The sequence below is a fragment of the Poecilia formosa genome, unplaced genomic scaffold (genome assembly GCF_000485575.1).
Source record: "Poecilia formosa unplaced genomic scaffold, Poecilia_formosa-5.1.2 Scaffold724, whole genome shotgun sequence".
NCBI classification, from domain to species: Eukaryota; Metazoa; Chordata; class Actinopteri; order Cyprinodontiformes; family Poeciliidae; genus Poecilia; species Poecilia formosa.
In genome coordinates, this window is record NW_006800663.1 from 70808 (window position 1) to 90807 (window position 20000).

Sequence of the window (20000 nt, forward strand, 5' to 3'; positions counted from 1 at the left end):
TCGGACGGAAACGGCCGTTCATGCCGAGTGGATCAATGGATGCCAGGCAGCAGCCAATCAGCCGCGAGTGTTCTGGAGGTTCAGCGTGCATGTGTGAGCTTGGGGAGAGGGAGGGGGAGGGGGGGCAGCTCATTGGCTGGAGCAGAAAGTCACACACACCCATGTTGGCCAGTCCAGTACCTCCGGGATCCACATTCCCAGAATGTCGGTGTCGCTGGCCAGGTCCTGGCCGAACATGGCCTCCATGGTCTCCTCGTCTAGGTCCATCTCCAGCTCCTCGTCCAGGTTGAAGTCGTACAGCGCGCCCGGGTCCTGCTGCTGCGGCGCCGCCGCGTCCCGCCGGGCCTGGCTGTGGTGGGCCTGGACGGAGCGGTACAGCCCGGCTGGGGTGGGGAGGGGAACAGGAGGGACAGGTGATTCGCTGGGCGGCGGCGGCGTGAGGTCAGGGTTTGTTTGATGTTCTCACCGGCGCGCGCCAGCAGCGTGCGTGCGGCCAGGTCGAAGCGGTGCTTCCTGCCGGCGGCGGAGCGTCCTCTGAGGGAGGTGCAGCTGGACGCCGCTGCGCTGTCCTGCTCCAGACCTTCAGGGCTGCAGAATGACAGTAAGTTCAGGTCAAAGGTCAAACATCAGCCTCCCCCTCTGAAAACGCCGCTACCTGTCACTGAAGCCCTCCTCCAGCTCCGAGGCGTCGGCGCTGGCCACGTCCCCCGGACAGCAGAGGTACGGGCTCCGGTCCAGGGACTTGCCCCCCGAGGACGCCATCGCCCCCGGACAGGAGGCGGAGTCAGGGGCGTCGACGACCAGCGCGCCGCTCCTGGTGTGAGGCTCGTCGCGCTCGTCCTCCGTGCCGGGATGTTCGATCATCCACATGGCGAGCACCGTGATGTTCTGGGCGTCCGCTTCTCCCCGAGCGCCTGCGGGCAGAGGTCAGAGGTCAGCGCCGCCAGCCTGCGGGCTACCGTAGCGTTCTGCTAAGACACGACACTGAACGCTCTGCTGATGGAGTTCACGCCACATTCAGCTGCGAAGTCTTACACAAGGCAGGGAAAAGCTCCGATGAAGACCAGATCAGCTTCACATGTCGGCATCGGCCAATCACCGATCTCCCAAAATTAAGGAAATTTGTTGCCGATACATTTTTGTATCCATAAGAAGAAGTGTTGTAAAAAAAAAAAGCATCCTGATCTCAGAGGGCATGAGATCAGTAAAAGGTTTGTGGAAACGTGTTCAGGACTTCGACTGACCCGTTGCTTCCAGGGCTTTGGAGATCTGGCGCAGCGTGAAGCCCATCTCCAGCAGCGGCACGGCGATGGCGGGCGGCGGCGGCGACGTGGACAGCCTGCTGCTGGGGTCCGACAGAGCTGAGGGGAGACAACATGGCCGTCATTTCCTTTCTGCGCACAGGGGCGCCTGTCCTCGGGTCCACTCACATGTTCCGGCCCGGTTCTGCGGCCTGCAGGGCTGGGAGTCCGGCGAGGTGAGGCTCTGCCTGCGGCCCACCTCGTCTGACGGAGACGTCGGCAGGGACGACACCGGCGGCGTCTGGGCCCGCCGGGTCGGAACCAGGGTGGTGGTGGGGTAGCTGGAGAACATCTGCCTGTTGGGACACACAGCAGGAGGTCAAAGGTCATCACACCCTGAGAGACGAGGGACTCCATGATGAAGCCGAACCGCGGTGAGTTCCCACCTGAGCAGGCTGAGCGGCATGACGCCGGGGGACTCGGAGGCGGGGACGGTCTCGGTGTCGGTGACGGGCGTGGTGGCGGTGGTGGTGTCCTCCAGGGAGGAGCTCATGAAGGAGGTGGTGCTGGAGGCCGAGGGGCTGGTGGTGATGGGCGTCTGGGCCAGCTGCTCGCCCTCGCCGCCCTCGCCTTCCCCTTCAGGCTCACTCCTCGCCCCTGAGATATGAAACACCCAAACTGACTCAGAATCTGTGCAGGAAGCTAAAACCATCAACCATCAGATAAAACGAATAAATATTTAGCATGAATGAACAGATATTAAAGGAACTCTAGACCCCAGCCTGGTTCTGATGCGGTTCTGCTCTCACCCGGCCTGGACTTCCCGCCGCTGGGCTCATCCAGCAGCCCGTTCACCACCAGCTTGTAGATCATGGCCTGCGCTCTCTCTAGGTCCGCCAGGCCCAGCGCGCGTTTGATCGGGGAGCGCATCACGGCGCGCTTCACCATGTGGCGCATGAGGAACTGCAGCGCCGTCCGCATCTCCACCTCCTCCTGGAAGACGGGCGAGGGCGGCGCTGCGCCGCCGCTGGCGTTCAGGTCGGCGTTGTGGCCGCTCGGCGCCGCCTCGGGGACCACCTGGATGTTCGAGACAGTCGCTGGGTTAGCTCCAACACCCCTCAGCTGCTACGCTTTGCACTTCTAACACTGACCAGCAGGGGGCAACAACTGCAACTCTAAGCAACAGATTCAGTCGTTCCGGCCCAAGACGACACTAGAAATCCCATATGTCCTACAGTCAGTGAACGCACCACCCAAACATGACATAGAATCAGGAAGCAGCTTAAACATCAAGATAAGCTGTAAGAATCTTTAAGGAATGTAAATATCAAGGATGCACCGATCCACTTTCTCCTCTGCCGAGATCCGAGGTTTCAGCAGACGCCGATTCCACACAGAAAAACACCTGATTGACTGAAAACATTTCATAAATGAACAGAATTAAAATGTATTTGATAACATCCCCCCATTTGGCTCCGCCCCCTGTAGCCTCCCCCCATCTGGCTCCGCCCAAATCTCTCATGACTTCATCCCTGATCTTACTCCACCCTCTAGCTCCCCCCCTCTGCCTGCATGCTGCTAGCATTGCTAGCATTAGCGTGTGTACCTTGGGGATGAGCAGCAGCTCGGCGTACTTGCTGCAGCTCAGCAGGGCGCTCAGGGTCTTCATGGCGCCCAGGTAAAGGTAGGACAGCTGTACGGCGTGGATCTCTGACTGCGTGCTGATGGGCGGAGCCTCGTGGCGCCCGCCATGGTCGTGGCCTTTCTTCCTGCCCGCCTCTGCGGCAGCGTTGGGCGCCGGGCCAAACAGAGCTTCGTTTCCACAGGCGACAGATGAGATCTCGCTCTCGGACTTGGAGTTGGGCGCCAGGTGAGCCTTGACCTCCTCCAGGCTGTGGGACACCCTCAGCTCGGAGGCGGCGGCGTCCTTCTGGCCGTCCGGCCTGTCGTCGGCGCAGCTCGGCTCGTGGCCAACGGAGGCAGCGTTGCGGTGCTTCCTGTCGTGGCGGCGCCCACCCAGCTTGGCGGCGGTCTCCTCGTGGATGCTGGCCAGGTAGGTGAGGTCCAGCAGCAGCGACGAGGTCAGACCCCGGAACCGGCCCACGTCGAATGGCAGCGGCTCGCACGGCTCCAGATTGTACAGCGGCGTGTCACTAGGCGACCAGAAAGTTGGGAAGCTTTAATGGGAGGAAGTGGAGCGAAGAGAGACAAGGAGAGGGAAACGGAGTGAAACGGAGGAAAACGGGGGAAAACTGATGGAAATGGGTGATGGAGAGGCGGAGCGACACGGAGGAGGAAACCAACGACCCGGTTTCAGAACCGACCGGGTTCCTGAAAGACAGATTTATGAGGAAAAACGTTCCAGAAACAGAAAACATGGAGAGACGAGAAAGACGAGGAAAATGCCAAACAACCCGAAGTTAGAATGATGATGATGATGAAAATAGTGACAGATATACTGACAGAAGTTAAAATATTAACGGTGCGTCGTTCCAGATGTGACAACAGATGTTTGAATCATTCAACAGAAGGAATTAATGTTGTCAAATGAGTGTTTGGATCAGAACCCAGTCGGGTTCTTGTGTTACTTAAATGAGCGACTGGGTCACAACCGTCTGGGTTCGGCGGTTCCGGTACCTGATGGTGATCTCGGCCTCGTCCCACTGGACCTTGGCCGAGCTGCTGCCCTCCTTGGCCACGCCCAGCAGCGTGGCGTGGCGTCCCGTCTGCTTGTGGACGCAGCGGCCGCCGACGCGCAGCCCGCCGTCCGCCCCCCCGATCACGGCCAGAACCGGCCACACGTCGCAGCAGAGGCTGCGCAGGTGCGGCTCGGCCAGGTCCGCCAGGCCGTGCTGCCGGCCGTGCCGCCCCCGGTCCTCCTCCGCCCTGGGCGGAGCGTCGGGGCTCTCCCTCTGGGCGTCGTGCTCCTCGCGGCTCTGCACTGAGCGGCTCTTCTTCAGCCGCTGGCCGCCGGCCGGGCCTCCCGTGGCGGCGTCCCGGAAGCAGGGCTTGATCTTCTGCAGCCGCTGGATGATGGCGCTGTTGATGCGCGGCGTCCAGCGGTCGGTGCGGTGCAGGATGCGGACCAGCTGGGCCGTGGCCTCCACCAGCACCGTGGGAGTGGGGCTGCAGACGGGGTCGCCGGGCAGGAGGTCGCGTGGCGTCCCTCTCATCTGCATGTCGCAGATCTTCACCTGCAGAGGAAACAGGAAGTGTGAGAGAGCCACTTCCTGCTGAATGCTGAACTCTGAGTGGCGGCGGCGGCTACCTTCTCTCCCGGGTTACTGCTGTAGAACATGACACAAGGAAACAACTCGGCCGCGTCGACATCCTCAAACGCCAACTTCGGCTCCTGGAGGAAGGAAGGAAGGAAGGAAGGAAGGAAGGAAGGAAGGAAGGAAGTGAGGAAGGAAGTGAGGAAGGGAGAAAAACAAAAAAGGAAAGGAAGGTGATGATGAGAGAATCAAAGAAAGGAAATAGAGGAACAAAGGAAGAAGGAATAGAATAAGAAATGAGAAAAAGACAGGAAAGAGGATAAAGCAGATGGAGGGAATCAGACTGGAACGATGCAAACATCAACATTCAGAACGGAACTGAATAACTTTCTGTCACATCCAACAGCGGCTCTGTGTTTAACTGGGAAAGTCAGGTGGAAGGAAGAAACTGTAGCTGTGCTGACCTCTCCGTTCTTGCTGAAGGAGACGGTTCTGGCCTCCATGTCGAGGACGCAGGTGATGAAGTCTCCCTGCGTGAAGCTGCTGAGCGTCAGCGTCTGCTCTCCGTTGTGGTACAGGTTCCCGCTGTAGGCGCGGTACAGCCACATGTCCGACGTGGTGCGATGGTTGAAGTCATGGACGGGCCAGCGGGACACGCCCACGCACGTCCCCTCGTTGCCACGGTTCTCCTTCACGATGTAGAACTGCAGCAGGGAAAAGCAGCGGTTAGCGGAGCTTTCCAGGTGATTTCCAGGTGTTTTCCAGTAGATTTCTGTGCTGGGATCACCTTCCACTGGTAGCATCCGGAGGAGATGCCGGTGGACGCCAGGCCGTAACCTTTGCCCCCGCTGCCGTGCGTCAGGCCCTGGCCGTTCTCCACCACGCAGCACTGCGCCTTCTCCGGGTCGAAGGACACTTCCTGGATGGGAAGGTTCTCGTCTTCCTCCTCTGCCTCGCCCTGCTGGCCAAACAGACGTCAGTGTCCCACGTCCACCTGGGGGACCAGGGTTGCCGTGACGTCGCCCTCACCTGCAGCTTCAGCTCCTGGAGTTTCTCCTTGATCTGGATGGAGTGTTTGGCCTGAGCGACCGGAGCTTCCCACATGCAGTCAGACAGCAGAGAGAAGAGACGGTCCACGACCTGGAGGACAGAGACATCAGGACAGAGACAGACAGAAGGATAAACGGTCAAAGACAGAACAACAGAAAAAGAAAAACAGAGAAAAAAGACAGAAAGACAAAAAAAGAGACAAAAACAGAATGAAAATAAAAACAAAAGAGCAACGACAGAAACAGAAAGAAGCAAACAGGCAGAACTGAAAACCTGCGGCTTCAGGAAGTGCGGCTCCGCAGCGCCCCCTACCTGGGTCAGCTGGTCGTCCTCCATGTTGGCCTCGCAGGCCGGCAGGACGGCCTCCAGCACATGCAGAGCCAGCAGGCGGGTTCTCATGTTCCCCACTAGAGGAACTCCTGCAACATTTAACATCTGTTAATGTTAATTCGACCACACTCACCTGCTACCTGCAGAGGGCGCACCTGAGCAGCACTTCTGAGCAGCGATGTTCAGCAGAACCTCGGTCCATTTGGGGGACGCCATCTTGGACTGGATGGCCTTGGAGGAGACCACCCTGCGCAGGAAGACCAGGAAGTCCCCGAGGTGGAGCTCTGCGGTGTGCTGCTTCCGGATTAAAGCTGAACAACAAAAACGTTGAGCCATTACACGACCCAGAGGAAAATCAGCAATCTGGAGACGATCTGCTCTCATCCGACTGCAGGACGGTCATCAACGGGAACCAAAGCTCTCCAGGCGACATCCAACCTGAGCCCTTACTCCAGTTTTTACCAAAACCTGGAGAGGGCCTTCAGGTTCTGAGTCGCTGCTGGTTTTAGCATCTTCTACCAGCATGATTAGCATTAGCGAATCATTTTTATCTCCCAGTAAAAGTTCAGAAGAATCAGCCGACTTGAGTCTCCTTCATCAAAAAATGCAGGGTTTTGAATGTTTAATATTTGGTGACCGCAGCGTGATGATTAAAGGGCCAGTATCACCCAGGACTGACTTTTCTGAGCTTTCCATCATGTTATAATAATTTTTCCCTCATCAAAAATGAACCTGGAGTGTTGCTTTCATTCTTTCATGTTTGAGAAATCCTTTAATCTCCATGGCAACCATTCAGCTGTGGAAAACGCCTGGGTGGACCAAGTTCCGCCTTCGCGGGACAGTTCCTCCCCACTCAGCTCCTTCAGACTAGCCAGCGGCAATTAGCAAACGCCTGGTGGAACTGCTGAGTTATTTCTCAGAGCTGGTAAAAACATTGTTAAAGGGCTAAAAGAGGAGCCATGTTGGGATGACTTCCTGAAGGCGGAGCTTCAGAAAGAGCAGGAGCTTCTTAAAGACACAGAGGGCCAATTTCAAGGTGTCAAATTCCAAAGTCAAATTTCTTTTAAGACATATTTGATATAAAAGTCATTTTTATAACAACTGAAGGTAATTAAGTGACTTGACTGCCATAAAATGTGTGCATAGAAAATACATAATACAATCCCTTTAAGGGAGACGTTGAACAGATTAGGTTATTTGGTGGCAGCGTGTTCTAGGCTGTTTTTCTCCAGGACAAAAGGTAAGATCAGACTTTTCCTTGTTACTTAAGCCCTAAAAATAACCAGCCCAGATGCTTGATGACTGCTTTAATCTGACAGAAATAATGTTAAATGCATTTCAGCAGATACCTTTGTGTAACGGTTAAATGTTGGTTGAATTATATTTGAACAAACCTGAGACTGACACTGGCTGTTTCACTAGAACAAGACGTGTAAGGGAAATGGATCCAGAGGGATTTCTGTGTCTGTTATTGTTTAGTGTTTACATAAGAAAACTGAATTCAGAGGCAGACGGAGACGTGGATGTGTGTCAGGGTTGGAGCTAGATGCTGAAGCTAACCTCTGAAGTCCTTCTTGTCAGAGTCGGGGCAGTCGTCCGTCTTGGAGTCGTCCGGGTTCTTCCCTGCCGCCAGCCGGCTGCCTCCCGCCTGGGCCAGCAGGTTCTTCAGCTGGCTGCACAGCAGGTCCAGCAGCGCCTGCACCACCTTGGGACTCAGCTTGTCGGCGTACGTCCTGCAGGGACAGACAGGCCGCTGGGTTAGAGGCGCTCTGGGCCCCGGAGGCGCTGCGGCGCTGCGGCGGCGTTACCCGGTGCTGATGGCCAGGATCTGCAGCAGGCGGGTGGAGGCCACCTTCAGGGCGGTGCTAAGCTGCGACACGCCTGGCTTCTGCAGCAGCTGCAGCGGCTGGCCCAGCATCGTCTCGGTGCCGCAGAGCTGCGACAGCACATTGAGGAGGCCGCTGGAGATGGCCAGGGACACATCCACAGGCTGGTAGCGCACGCTGAGCGCAAACACCGTCACCAGCAGGAGGCGCTGCTGGGCTTCTGTAGAGGAGGAAGCAGAGGGTCAGACTGAGGCCTGGTCAACATGAAGCTGGGGCTTTTTAAAATAAATTAATCTCATCCACACCTTTAAGGAAAGTGTTCATACAACACTGAGCTGTGTTTAAACATGCCAAGCCCATAGGGGGCAGTGTAGCGCCAAGATCTGTCAGTTAATCGCAAGCCATCCAAACCACCACCACTTCCTGTTAGGAACCAAACATGGAGCCAGGAGGTTTAGATAGAGAAGCTGAACTACTTTTAAATACTGTTAAATAAAGTTAATAAAACATGAAACGATGTCGAATCATGTAAGTCAGTGTGTGGATGTTTAACGAAACACTGAGTTCATTTAAATCCCACCTGTTGGTTTTAAACCATAATAAATGGAGCATTGATCAACATATTTGATCTGTATTGATTATTTCTATAAAATGGAATGTTTGTTTCTCAAACTGTCGACTGTATGATGTTTTCAGGACTTTTTATTTTTGTGTTTTATCATGTAAAGCACTTTAACTCCCTTTGAGCTCCAGGTGATTTTTCTCCTTAGCAGTTCATTTGTGTGTTTATACAAAATCAAGGAAAAGTCTGAACCAACATGAAACCCTCTCTGACAGCAGCCATCTTTCCTCCTCTGCATGGCAAACGGAAACAATGTGATGTCATCGCATCACATTGCGATGACATCACATTGCGATGTGATGTCATCACATGGTGATGCGATGCTTTTTAGCTTTTTTGGTGCAAAAGCTAAAAAGGAGAATTTGCAAATCTTCACTTTAATCGGAGGTTTTATCATCAGCATTGTTTTAATGATATTAAACGGAGGTTATGTGTTGATGAAGCTCTGCTTGGTTCGTCAGATATCCGCATATGTGTGGATAAATCCGGTTCAGACACCAGCTGTGTGTGGAAAAGCAGGAGAGCGTCGGTACCGATGTGGTGCTTGTTGGCCTGCAGGGCGCGCTCCAGAGTCACCGACAGCTGCTGGTAGATCTTATGGACGGCCGTCTGGATCTCCATCTGCAGGCTCCGCTTGGCCGCTTTGATCCCATCCTGCAGCACAAACGTGCCAGTCAGAACCGGACCACAGAACCGGACCAGAGCTCTTCCTCCTCTTCCTCACCTGGTAGTGGTGCAGCTGCACGTTCTCCCTCTTCAGGCCGCTGCCCACGGTGCCGAGGCCGAAGCATCCGGCCAGGAACTGCAGCCGGACCGAGGTGAGCAGGGAGGAGGACTGGAAGGCGCCGCCCGGCCGCTCGGCGCCGCCCTGCTGGCTGCCCTTCTCTTCCATGCCGGAGATCAGCACCACGATCTGGTGCAACGCCTCCAACCGCAGCTGCAGCCACAGTCACATGATGAAGCAGAAACTTTAAACCGTTTAAAACCGGGACAGAGGAACACGCAGCCTGGACGCAGCGAACAGTAAAACCTTAAATATAAACGAGTTACTTGTTGTTTTCTGCTTTCATGTGTTCCAGACGAAGAAAGGATCTGTTTCATCTTAATATTAGAAGCACTGATAATTAAATTAATAACAAAATAAAAACGTATTTTGAAATGGAAACAAAGTAAAAAGTAAATAAAATTACAACAAAAATGAATCAAAAATATTATAAGAATAAAACTTTAACATTTAAAATGGAATCAAAATAAAGTGTGAAGTAATATTTTTATTTTCTCTTTTTTTAAAATGGTCATTAAATGCATAAGTTGTCATTTTAAAAAGCCTTTATATTTATATTTTCCTTCTGTTTTTGATTGAATGAAAAATATATTTTTAATTTATTTAATTTCTTTTCATTCAAAAAAATTTAAAAGTAGAATAAAGATATGATACATAACATCTCATAAAAATTATTTTATTTAGTAAATATTTTTGAATTTGTTTTATTTAATTAAACCTTTTTTAAGTAGAAAATAAATAGCATATTTTATATATATTTTTTCTATATTGATTTATTTACTTCAATAAAACTGTTTTTAATTTAACCTTTTAATAAAAGGACTTAAATGCTACGACTCTCCTGGGTTACTGTCGTCCTGGTTCCAACGTTTTGTTTTAGTCGTGCTGTTCGTTCGTTGCGTTATGAATAAAGTTGGGTTGAGGATAACGTGCGTCTCCGCCGCCTCACCTCCGCCCTGCTCTGCTGCTGCTCCATGGCCAAGATGGCGGCCTGCGGGTTGGTGGACATTCCCTCCTCGGGCTCCTTGAAGGCGGGCGCCAGGCCCACGTCGCCGCTGATGAAGCTCACCATGTTGTCGATGAGGGCGTGGACGCCCAGCGAGCGGCTCAGGTCCAGGTCCGACTCCCCGTAGGAGTGGGCCGAGCCGTAGCTGCGCTGCCGGCTGAGTTTGGACCGGAACCAGGACTCCGCCAGCGAGTCGGGGGAGCTGTGGAGCATTCCTGGGAGGAAGAGGAGGAGACGATGAAAAACCAGAGCATCACTCCACTGATGGGACGGGGGGACAGATGAACCATGACGACAACAAGCAGCCTCTTCTCCTTCCACATCAGTACCTCTCTTCTTCTGGGAGGAGGCCAGGTCCAGATCCACGTTCCTGCGTCCGCTCTGCAGCAGAAAACACACACAGCCTTCAGCTCAGGGCCCAGGGGACGCCAGGGGACACCAGAGGACGCCAGGGGACGCCAGGAGACACTAGGACCCAGGGGACGCCAGGAGACACTAGGACCCAGGGGACGCCAGGGGACGCCAGGAGACAGGGGACGCCAGGGGACACTAGGACCCAGGGGACACTAAGACCCAGGGGACGCCAGGGGACACCAGGACCCAGGGGCCCGGGCATGGGGGGCGGAGCTTCCTTACCAGGGTGTAGCTCTCCTCGTCGGACTCGGGCTGGGACAGGTCCGACTCGCTGCGGGACTTGATGAGCCGGTAGCTGGGGCTGCTCTGCACCGAGCGGCTCTCTGCACTCAGACTCTCACTCCTGGAAACAGAATTATTTCCCTCGATTTATTCAAAATAAATCTGCAGTCATATAATTCCACATATTTTTAGATCAATTTAGCATATAATGGTTAAAATGTATAAAACTGTACATCATTTAATGACATTTAATGGTGCATGTATTTATTTCATGATATATCTATTCCTTATTTAATGCACGTTATTATATAAAAAATATAAAATGAATTAGGTCATTCAATAATTTATATCATGATATGTATATATTATTCATGTAATTTTGTCCCTTTAAGCCATACACCTTCGTTCCTGCGAAAGGTGTATGGTGAGAAGGCCAAACACCTTCTCACTATGATTCTGAAAATCATTTCTCGACCTCCTGCATGGTGTCTTGCGACCCCCTGTGGGTCCCGCCCCCCTCTTTGGGAACCCCTGCCTCAGCAGGTCACATTCTGGGAATTGGAGTTTTTCTGCAGCACTTTTAGTTCTGGAGTTCTGCAGGTTTCTGTGCTTGAAACCAACAACTTTTCTCTTAAATTTGCATCCAAGAAGTTCCAAGTTTGCATCCATCACCCCCTGGCCCCTCCCCCTGTACCTGGTCATGAAGCTCAGACAGTCCTGTGTTCCGGTGGCCGACTGGGCCGGGCCGTCCTCCTGGTTCTGCTTGCCCAGCTCTCCCAGGACCGGGCTGACCCCCAGCAGCAGCAGGGCGCAGCGGTGGATGACTGAGTTGCAGGCGGCCGTGTACAGGTCCTGGCCCTCCGGGAGCCCCGCGCTGCCCCGCCGCTCCTCCTGCGACTGCGCTGCCTCCTCCTCCCCAGATCCCGACGCTGCCGCTGCGCTGCGGGACGTCGACCCAGAACCCGGGCCCGTCCCGCTGCTGGCCCGCTCCCGCTCCCGGCTCCGAGCCACCTCCCGCGCTGAGAGGAAACATTGAAAGATTTCTGCGTTGTGCATCGAGCACAAACACACACAGACGGATGCAGGGTTAGAGTGTGAGCAGCCTGGAGACTTCAGCAGTTAAAACAAAAAGCTGCAGAGCCACTGGTTTCACTTCTGATACCGATATCTGAGGTTTAGCATCGGCTGATACCGATCCGATACAAAAAACAGCTCAACTGACTGAAAACATTTTATTTTATTTAACACAGACATAAATGCACAGAATAATAAATGTGTTAGCTAACTCTGCACCAGGACAACTCTGGTTATAAATATATTTATAACGTCACTAAAACATGTAAAAACAACTTTAATCTGTTCAGTCGGTGCAGCCGAACCACCAATAGAAAATAAACTGTGTGAAAAACTGCAACCAACCTTCTGTCACATGGTTCAGAAAGTTCACTTATCAATAATGCATATTATCTAGAATTTCTTTCTAGAGATGTTATTGTTATTTTGTTTTCCTTTGTAATATTGTTAATTTACCAAAATAAAGTGAAATGTTTCCATGTTGGAACGATACAGACTGGAGGTGTGCCGATCGACAGGCCACTGATCATAATCGGCTGATTTCTGTGAAAAAGTGTATGATTGGTGATCGATCAGCGTCTCTAGTCGCTGTCGGACCGTCGGTACTGGTAGTTTCACAGACGGAGTCGCTCAGCCTCCACAGTGAACTCTCACACCGAACAGCTGCTTACAGCTGCAGCAGGGAACTTAAAAAATTAGATATATATTAAAATATGTCTATTATGTCTAAATTAGGGGAATTTATTGCCAGATAATTTTTCCATTTTGCCAGATAACATGGTATCATTTCCACCTCAGGCGAAGATTTAACAGCCATTCCAGGCGACCGGCAGAGACCGGCAGAGACCGGCAGAGACCGGCAGAGACCGGCAGAGATCTGCAGAGACCGGCAGAGATCTGCAGAGACCGGCAGAGATCGGCAGAGATCAGAGACCGGCAGAGACCGGCAGAGATCGGCAGAGACCGGCAGAGACCGGCAGAGATCTGCAGAGACCGGCAGAGATCGGCAGAGACCGGCAGAGACCGGTCCCATGGATGACCGAAGCATCCCTAATGCAGACATAATGTCGGATCGGAGCGTCTCTAACTTAGAAACACTGAACAGTTTTGATCCAGACCTAAAATCTGATTCTGCTTCCTGTTTGTTAAAAGCGAATTCCTGGGACCAGAAGAAGAAGTGATGAACCAGCATGTTGGACCAGACTAGGTCCAGATCTGGATCAGAACATTTCTGGACAGGAAGCGGCCGGGCTCCAGGGCTGTACTTACTTCCTGCGGTCATGACTTCGTGCTCCCGGTCCTCTTCCTCCTCGTCCTGATCCTGGTGTCCTTCTTCCCGCTCGCGGTCGGCCCGCTCCTCCAGCTCCGCCTCCTCGTCGATGGTGCGGGTGAACGAGTTCTCCTGGGGGTCCATGTCCAGCGAGTCCTGGTTGTCCGAGATCTGCACCACAACATCAGACTCTGCTTTTATTTTGGAATCCACCATCGACTTCCTGTCCGTCAGCGCCTCTTCCCCCACCTTTCTGAGAGCTGCGCCCCCTAAAGGAGGAACTCGGCCGGCATGAAAGTCTGGTGAGATTTTAATTCAAAGCGTCAACAACTTGCAGTTATGATCAGAATTATGAAATGATCTGAAATTTTAATATTTAAAGATCAGCAAAACTAACAGCTGATATCAAGAATAAATACGAGAACAAAATCATAATAATCCAAAGATGAGAAAAAGTCGGAATACTACGAGATCAAAGTGTTAATATAATGAAAATAAAGTTGTACTAATATGAGAATAAAGTATCAATAATAAGAGAATTTATAAAAATACGACAAGTCAATAAAGTAGCAGCTCTTAATAAATGAAACTTCTTATTTCTCAGAGAACTGGGAGTGAACTGGGAGTGAACTGGGAGTGAACTGGGAGTGAACTGGGAGTGAACTGGGACCGACCCGCCTCTCTCGGGATGAAGACCGGGTCTGGATGAAGTCCAGGTTCTTGCAGGCCAGCAGGCGGTTCCGGACCTTGTAGACGCTGCGGTAGACTTCGGCCAGAGACTTGGACGGCTGGTACCTGCTGGGAAGGCAGAGTCAGCGGCAGAGGAGAGGAGAGCGGGGTGAAAGGTCAGGGGTCGGCTCACCTGCCCTCGCCGCAGGCGGGGCCCAGCAGGCCGCTGTGCTTCAGCAGCGCGGCCAGGCAGAACCTGGACACGGTGTCCAGCAGGGACTCGTTGTTCAGAGACGCGTTGTCCCAGTCTGCAACAGGAGACACAGCAGTCAGGCCCGGTTCTGGTTCTGCTCTGGTTCTGGTTGTGGGTCAGACCTTTGCTGATGGCGTAGTCCTGCATGTTGATCCAGAGGCTGTTGGCGGGTTCTTTGGAGGAGCCCAGCGCCAGGTCCAGCAGGAGGCTGAGGTCCGGGCGCAGCGGCCGGTCCAGAGGCTTCTGCTCCTCGTTCCCGGACAGCGCCGCCTCCAGCAGCGAGCCGATGACCCAATCTGCAGGGACAGCGCAGTCAGAACCACACAGAACCATACAGAACCACTGGCGGGCCGGCCGGTACCGAGCTGCGGGATGTCCGTCTCCAGGCCGTTGCTGAACAGCGGCGTTTTCAGCCAGTAGGCGGCGTGGTTCTCCTCCGGCGAGGCGGCGGCGCCCTGCAGCATCCCGCCCAGGCAGCGGCCCACCAGCAGCGCCGCGGTCCGCTCCAGGTCCACCAGCCACACCCAGCACAGCGCCGCCGCCGGCAGCGCCAGGCCCGAGGCCGGCTCGGCCAGGTCCGACGCGCCTGGAGGGACGGGAAGGATCCGGTTACCGACCCCGGCCAGAACCACCAGGCTCTGGTTCTGACCCGACGGGTCACAACAAAGAATCCACTGGCAGCCCCGCAGCATGATGCTGCTCCCACCGTGCTCCCAGCTGGCAGGTTTCATCTTTGAATTTTGATTTATTTCTCAGAATTTGGACTTGATAGTTTTTTTTTAGTATTTTTTCTTTAAATTCGGACATTAATCTGGGAGCAGAAAGAATTCTGCGACGGCGTGTTCGGGGAAATTTCCCCCCAAAATTTATTTTACATATTTTCTAGAATAAAACTTTGAAAGTTTTTTTAATTTATCAGTTTCAAAAGTCAAATTTTTTTTTTACTTTTCAAGCTCAGAAACTTTGCACAGTTTTTTCTAGAAAATTTCTGAGATTAATTTTAAAATTCAGAAATCTTTGGTGGAATTTTTTTCTATCTTCAATGGCGGTAGGGGCTGTAATTCGGAGAGCAATCTAAACTTCTTATGTCATAATTCAGACACTAATGCAGATGGTCGGCCGGGAGCGTCCAGCTGCAGCTGATTTTTACGTAGGGGTGCACCGATTCATCAACGACAATTTCCTTAATTTTGGGAGATCGGTGATCAGCCGGTAGTTCAACGTGAAGCCGATCCGATCTACGTCAGCAAAGGTCTGAACAGGTTTGCCTGTTAGCCCCGCCCACCAAACCATGTCTGCATGGTTACCAACTCAGCAACTTTATTTATATTTACAAACATTTCAGACAAAAAACAAAATCGTCAAAGTAGGAATCAGCAGGTTAAACTTTTTAAAGATCGGTAATTGGCGACCAGCCAGAAAACTGCAATCGGTGCATCCCGACTTTTATGCCAGAATTCTCTTTTTTATTTGTTTTTTTCTCGATTTGCAGGAGGGCCATATTTCTTGAAGTGTGTTTTGTCGGGGTCTGAGCGTTTCCTGTCAGCTGACCGTGCAGCGGCCACTGCAGCTCCTGGTCCTCCAGCGGCGCGGCGGCCGGCAGCAGCCTGTTGAGGCGGTCCAGAGGCGGCAGCAGGTCCAGCAGGTGGCTCAGCAGCGGCCTCACCACCGCCACCGGCAGCAGCAGCAGCGAGTTGACGATCTGACACAGCATGCTGCCTGCTGCCGACACGTAGATCACATCTGGAGAGCAGATGGGGATCAGTGACATCTGGACCGAGGCGGCGGCCGAGGCGGCGGCCGAGGCGGCGGCGCTCACCCTGCAGCTTCTCCCGGATGCTGCCGTTCCCAGAGCTGTCCTGGATCAGCGCGGCGGAGCGGGAGAAAATGTCAGTGGCGTGCGGCAGCAGCAGCTGCAGGTGCTTGTGGAGCAGCGCCACGCTGCTGGAGTTCTGCAGGAGACACGCAGCGGGTCAGACGGGTCTGGTTTATCGGGGCCCGGCCCGACCGGCGGCAGCGGCGTTACCTCGGTGATGGCGTTGATGTGGCAGTAGGCCAGCAGCTGCTTCTGCAGGGAGCACAGCAGCTGGTGCAGGTGAGCCGGCTGGCTGCTGTCCGACGAAGAGGCGCGCTGCTGCAGCTTGTCGCTGTTCTTCTCCAGTTCGCCCAGCGCCTGGTCCTGCAGAGAACAGAGAACAGAACCGCTGTGACCCGGCGGGTTCTGCTTTCCTCACCCCACAGCCAGCAGGCGGCCTGCCTGGACGCCTGCTGGCTGTGGGGGTGAGGAAAGCAGAGCTAAATGCAGCGCTCTGCAAGGACAGAGCGACTCCACTTTGGAACAGAAAAACATACCGGGTCAGGATTTAGAACTCAAAACATACCGGGTCGCCACTTTAAGAGTCTAATAATGTACCAGACCAGCTTTGGATCCACAGACGTACAGAACCCGGATCTCTGCGCTACACCATGATTAGGCTAGAAGAACATGTGAACAAACGTCTACAAGTATGTTTTTGTGACTCTTCTCCTCGTCCAGGTCCCTGAATGCCACTGCAGACATTTACAGATTTCTCTGGAAGGTTTGAAATTTCTGTCGTTTACCTTCAGAATCACCTCCAGTTATTAGAAGCAGAAAAAAGTGTTTTATCTGTTTTTTGATTTTATCACCACATGAAGCTTCTAAAAGTCATTTTACTGCTCATCAATAGGAAACAACCTGTTCGTAAAGATGCAGTTTAGTTTTATAAACGTCAGTAAGGACAGAAGTGAGCAGGAAGCTGAGATCTGATTAACTTTCTGCTAAAAAAAACAAAATATTTACATTTTCTCCAAAAGGCGACATCAGATGAAGACGAAAACAGAAAACAGAAAAACTGACATGCAGAAAAGGATTCACAGCGCAGAGCTGAATAGTCTCTCAGTTCAATCAATGAAATGTTCTCCTGATAGACGGGAACAGGAAGCGATCGGCTCTGCCAGGAAACGGCGGTTTGCGGCTCTCTACAGGATCGATAACGAGGACGGGCTCACCGTGTAAAAGCCCAGGTTCCTGAGCAGCGTCTTCATCAGGATCTCAGCTAAGTGCGTGTCGGGGTGGGAGCCGACGGCGCCGTAGCCGGGGTCCGGAGCGAAGGCGGGCCCGGGGGCCGGAGCGTCGGGGCCGTCGGCCGGAGCGCTGTAGCCCAGCAGTGAGGCGACGTGGGTGTGATCCTGCAGGCTGGTCAGGATGATGTCCAGCTGCATCCGCTGAGGAACAGAACCGCTTTATTTCACTTCCTGTTCAGGTTAATAACCACAGGAGGAAGCTGCATCAACAGCGTCTCGTCCAAAACCAAGCAGCAGGTGGGGGTGGGGTGTACCTGTCCTTTGGAGAGACTCTCCCATCTGTCAGGTCCCTGAGGCAGCAGGGAGTGGAGCAGCTCCATCCTCTCCCTCAAGGGAGGCAGCAGCATGGTGGCGCCCACCGACAGAGTCTCGATCACCGCCTGGTGGGAAACAGACCAGCTCAGATTAAGGTAAACCAGCTCAGATTAAAGCTGGTTGAATCTAACGGGCAGATTAAGGGATAACTTCCTGTTTTCTGCTCTAGCTGTGACTCGTGCTGAGGCTGCTCTGCAGCAGCGTCCTGCTCACTGTTACTGAGGTTAAACTGATTTTACGTTAACCGGCTTCATGGTCCACTGACCTCCTGGATCTCGTCCGGCACCGAGGCGTCCATCAACCTGAACAGCAGGTTCCTGAGCGGCCTGGCCTGCCGACCCAGAATACTGGTGGCCACGCCCCCGGCCAGGGCCAGAGCCAGGTGATTGGATAAGAGGCGAAGGCACAGCTTGAGGAAGTTATGATGCTCCCTGTAAACACGGAGAAACGTTCACTCTGCTTCTGCCCGCGGCGTCTGGACCCGAGCGGTCTGAGCAGCTCACCTGGACGAGGGGAAGGGCAGCGGAGGAACGTCGCTGTTGATGCCGTCGCAGTAGCGCTCCAGGAAGGAGCGCAGGTGGGAGAAGGTGCTTTCCTCCAGGTCGACACAGTACGGCCGGTGCCAGGCCACCACCTGCCTGCAGAGACACGGAGAGGAAGCAGCAGATCAGCTGAGGCGCCATCTGTTAGCATTAGCCTAGCCTAGCTAACGGTCAGGTAAACATGAAGCATCTCTCAGGCCGCCACGGCAACCATGATGGTTAGGAAGGAATGATGTAAGAAAAGAATGAAAGGAAGGAATAAAACCTACAGCTCTGAACCCGATGATCACCTGTCCAGCAGGTAACCAGGTGTTGCTCAGCTATTGGTTGGTGTGTGATGACATCATCAGCCTGCTCAGCCATTGGTCAGTGTGCTGTGACATCATGGCTCACCTGTCTCTGGGCAGAGCGGTCCAGGCCAGGCTGTGGGACGTCCCGGCTGAGATCTGCTGGATGGCGACCCCGTCCAGACCGACCACCTTCTTGGGTTTGGTGATGGGGCCGGTGGAGTTGCCCTGGCCGCATTGCCCCATGGAGTTGTTGCCCCAGGCGTACACCTCGTTGTCTAGGCAACCGCCAGGTGAGAGTAAAACGGGTGGAAACAGTTAACGTGAACTCAGGACTCAGAGTTCAGTTTGCTGTTACATCAGATCTCAAACAGAGTCAGCATTTATCCAGAGAGTCAACAACAGGACCCGAGCAGCACCGACCCGACCCGGCCTGACCCGGTCCAAACCACAGAGAGCAGAGATAAGCGGCGTACCGTGGGACAGGGCCAGGCAGTGGCTGTCCCCGATGGAGACGTCCACCACCCTGGTGGTGGCCAGCTCCTCGATCAGTTTGGGCCGCAGCGCCGTGGCCTCGGAGGAGCCGCAGCCCAGGCAGGCGCCGCAGCCCCAGGCGAACACCTGGACACAGGCAGGAGGAGAGAAACGGGTCAGAACCACCCAGAAACCAAAGTCCCAACGGACCTGAAATGATTAATCAAACACTGATTTCTGCTTCAGCTTTAAACTTCCTGGTGAGTTTCTGTCCAGTCAGACGTAAAGAACAGACTTCAGGTTTCAGTCAGTCAGATTTCCAATAAACTCATTTATTTCTCTTCAAAATCTGATTTCTAACAAGAAACAAGAGTCAGGAAATGATGTAGAATGTCTAAAAAACCAGAATCAGGAGCAAAAACCAGGAAAAGGTCAAAATAAAACTAGTCCACTCTAAAGATAGCTTCAAAGCAGAGGCCAAAGGTCAAAGACTCATTCTGGTTGCATTTTGAAAGCAGTCAGCCGTTTTTGTGCAGCTCCTGCTGACATCTGATTGGCTGAGAGTTCGGCCTGCGTAACCTCCAGGTCATATAGAGAGTGGGGCGTCTCCTGAGGGACCGTCCCAGACGTCCTACCTGTCCAGTGGAGGTCAGAGCCAGAGACGACTGGCTGCCTGCACACACTTTCCTGATGAACATGCCCTGCAGCGCCTCCACCACTTTGGGCTTGTAGACTCTGTTGGTGTCGCCGTGCCCCAGTTTTCCTGCAGGAGGACAAACAAAAAAGAAGCTCAGCACCAAAAGTAGCCAGAGAAACCCAACTCCTGTTTGGGTTTCTGGCCTCACCGTTGTCTCCTCCTCCAAAGGACCAGACGGTGCGGCCATCTTTGGACAGGGCGATGGTGTGGGAGCTCCCGCAGGAAACCTCGCCAACGTTGCTGATGTCTTTCACCAGAGTGGGAATGTTGCGGCTGTTGCTGTCCCCGTGTCCTGCATGAGGACGGGACATCAGACCGAACGCAAGAACAAAAACCCACTAAGGAAACGCTTTTCTCTTCCGAACCAATAAACTCTGACAAAAACTGATTTGTATCTGTCATGTTTATGTCAGCAGCTGAACATGTGACCCATTTATAGCAAGATCAGCAACAAAAACAGCAAAACACGACTACAAATATACAAACAAGGAGGAGGAAAGATTAATATTTTTGAAGTTTATTAAAAACAGAGAGCAAAGCCAGATCAGATACTGGAACATCAACTCACCTAATCTCCCAAAATCTCCTTCCCCCCAGGTGTAGA

The 20000-nt window shown here is 53.1% G+C and overlaps 1 protein-coding gene across 15 annotated transcripts in view; it reads right to left on the reverse strand.

Moving 5' to 3' along the window:
- herc1 (HECT and RLD domain containing E3 ubiquitin protein ligase family member 1) overlaps positions 1 to 20000 on the reverse strand; it is a 44929-nt gene that overhangs the window by 15835 nt on the left and 9094 nt on the right. For 6 of the 15 annotated variants that reach the window (XM_016666432.1, XM_016666440.1, XM_016666435.1 and 3 more), the window contains exons 6-45: positions 19965 to 20000; positions 19545 to 19688; positions 19335 to 19462; positions 18702 to 18846; positions 18332 to 18503; positions 17900 to 18034; positions 17662 to 17827; positions 17336 to 17461; positions 17007 to 17222; positions 16003 to 16155; positions 15796 to 15928; positions 15528 to 15719; positions 14338 to 14562; positions 14099 to 14272; positions 13917 to 14031; positions 13729 to 13852; positions 13054 to 13225; positions 11405 to 11753; positions 10711 to 10831; positions 10404 to 10455; positions 10018 to 10289; positions 9009 to 9221; positions 8818 to 8938; positions 7645 to 7882; positions 7397 to 7569; positions 5992 to 6147; positions 5819 to 5925; positions 5486 to 5596; positions 5244 to 5414; positions 4921 to 5160; positions 4510 to 4593; positions 3879 to 4435; positions 2848 to 3418; positions 2051 to 2318; positions 1688 to 1898; positions 1431 to 1597; positions 1245 to 1361; positions 656 to 914; positions 467 to 588; positions 160 to 383 (exon numbers count right to left, since the gene is read on the reverse strand). The exon at positions 19965 to 20000 is cut by the window's right edge and continues 61 nt beyond it. In XM_016666432.1, coding sequence (XP_016521918.1) covers positions 160 to 383; positions 467 to 588; positions 656 to 914; positions 1245 to 1361; positions 1431 to 1597; positions 1688 to 1898; positions 2051 to 2318; positions 2848 to 3418; positions 3879 to 4435; positions 4510 to 4593; positions 4921 to 5160; positions 5244 to 5414; positions 5486 to 5596; positions 5819 to 5925; positions 5992 to 6147; positions 7397 to 7569; positions 7645 to 7882; positions 8818 to 8938; positions 9009 to 9221; positions 10018 to 10289; positions 10404 to 10455; positions 10711 to 10831; positions 11405 to 11753; positions 13054 to 13225; positions 13729 to 13852; positions 13917 to 14031; positions 14099 to 14272; positions 14338 to 14562; positions 15528 to 15719; positions 15796 to 15928; positions 16003 to 16155; positions 17007 to 17222; positions 17336 to 17461; positions 17662 to 17827; positions 17900 to 18034; positions 18332 to 18503; positions 18702 to 18846; positions 19335 to 19462; positions 19545 to 19688; positions 19965 to 20000 — 7460 coding nt within the window. The remainder of the gene's footprint in view (positions 1 to 159; positions 384 to 466; positions 589 to 655; positions 915 to 1244; positions 1362 to 1430; positions 1598 to 1687; positions 1899 to 2050; positions 2319 to 2847; positions 3419 to 3878; positions 4436 to 4509; positions 4594 to 4920; positions 5161 to 5243; positions 5415 to 5485; positions 5597 to 5818; positions 5926 to 5991; positions 6148 to 7396; positions 7570 to 7644; positions 7883 to 8817; positions 8939 to 9008; positions 9222 to 10017; positions 10290 to 10403; positions 10456 to 10710; positions 10832 to 11404; positions 11754 to 13053; positions 13226 to 13728; positions 13853 to 13916; positions 14032 to 14098; positions 14273 to 14337; positions 14563 to 15527; positions 15720 to 15795; positions 15929 to 16002; positions 16156 to 17006; positions 17223 to 17335; positions 17462 to 17661; positions 17828 to 17899; positions 18035 to 18331; positions 18504 to 18701; positions 18847 to 19334; positions 19463 to 19544; positions 19689 to 19964) is intronic. The other 9 variants (XM_016666441.1, XM_016666433.1, XM_016666442.1 and 6 more) reach the window with 7 other exon arrangements.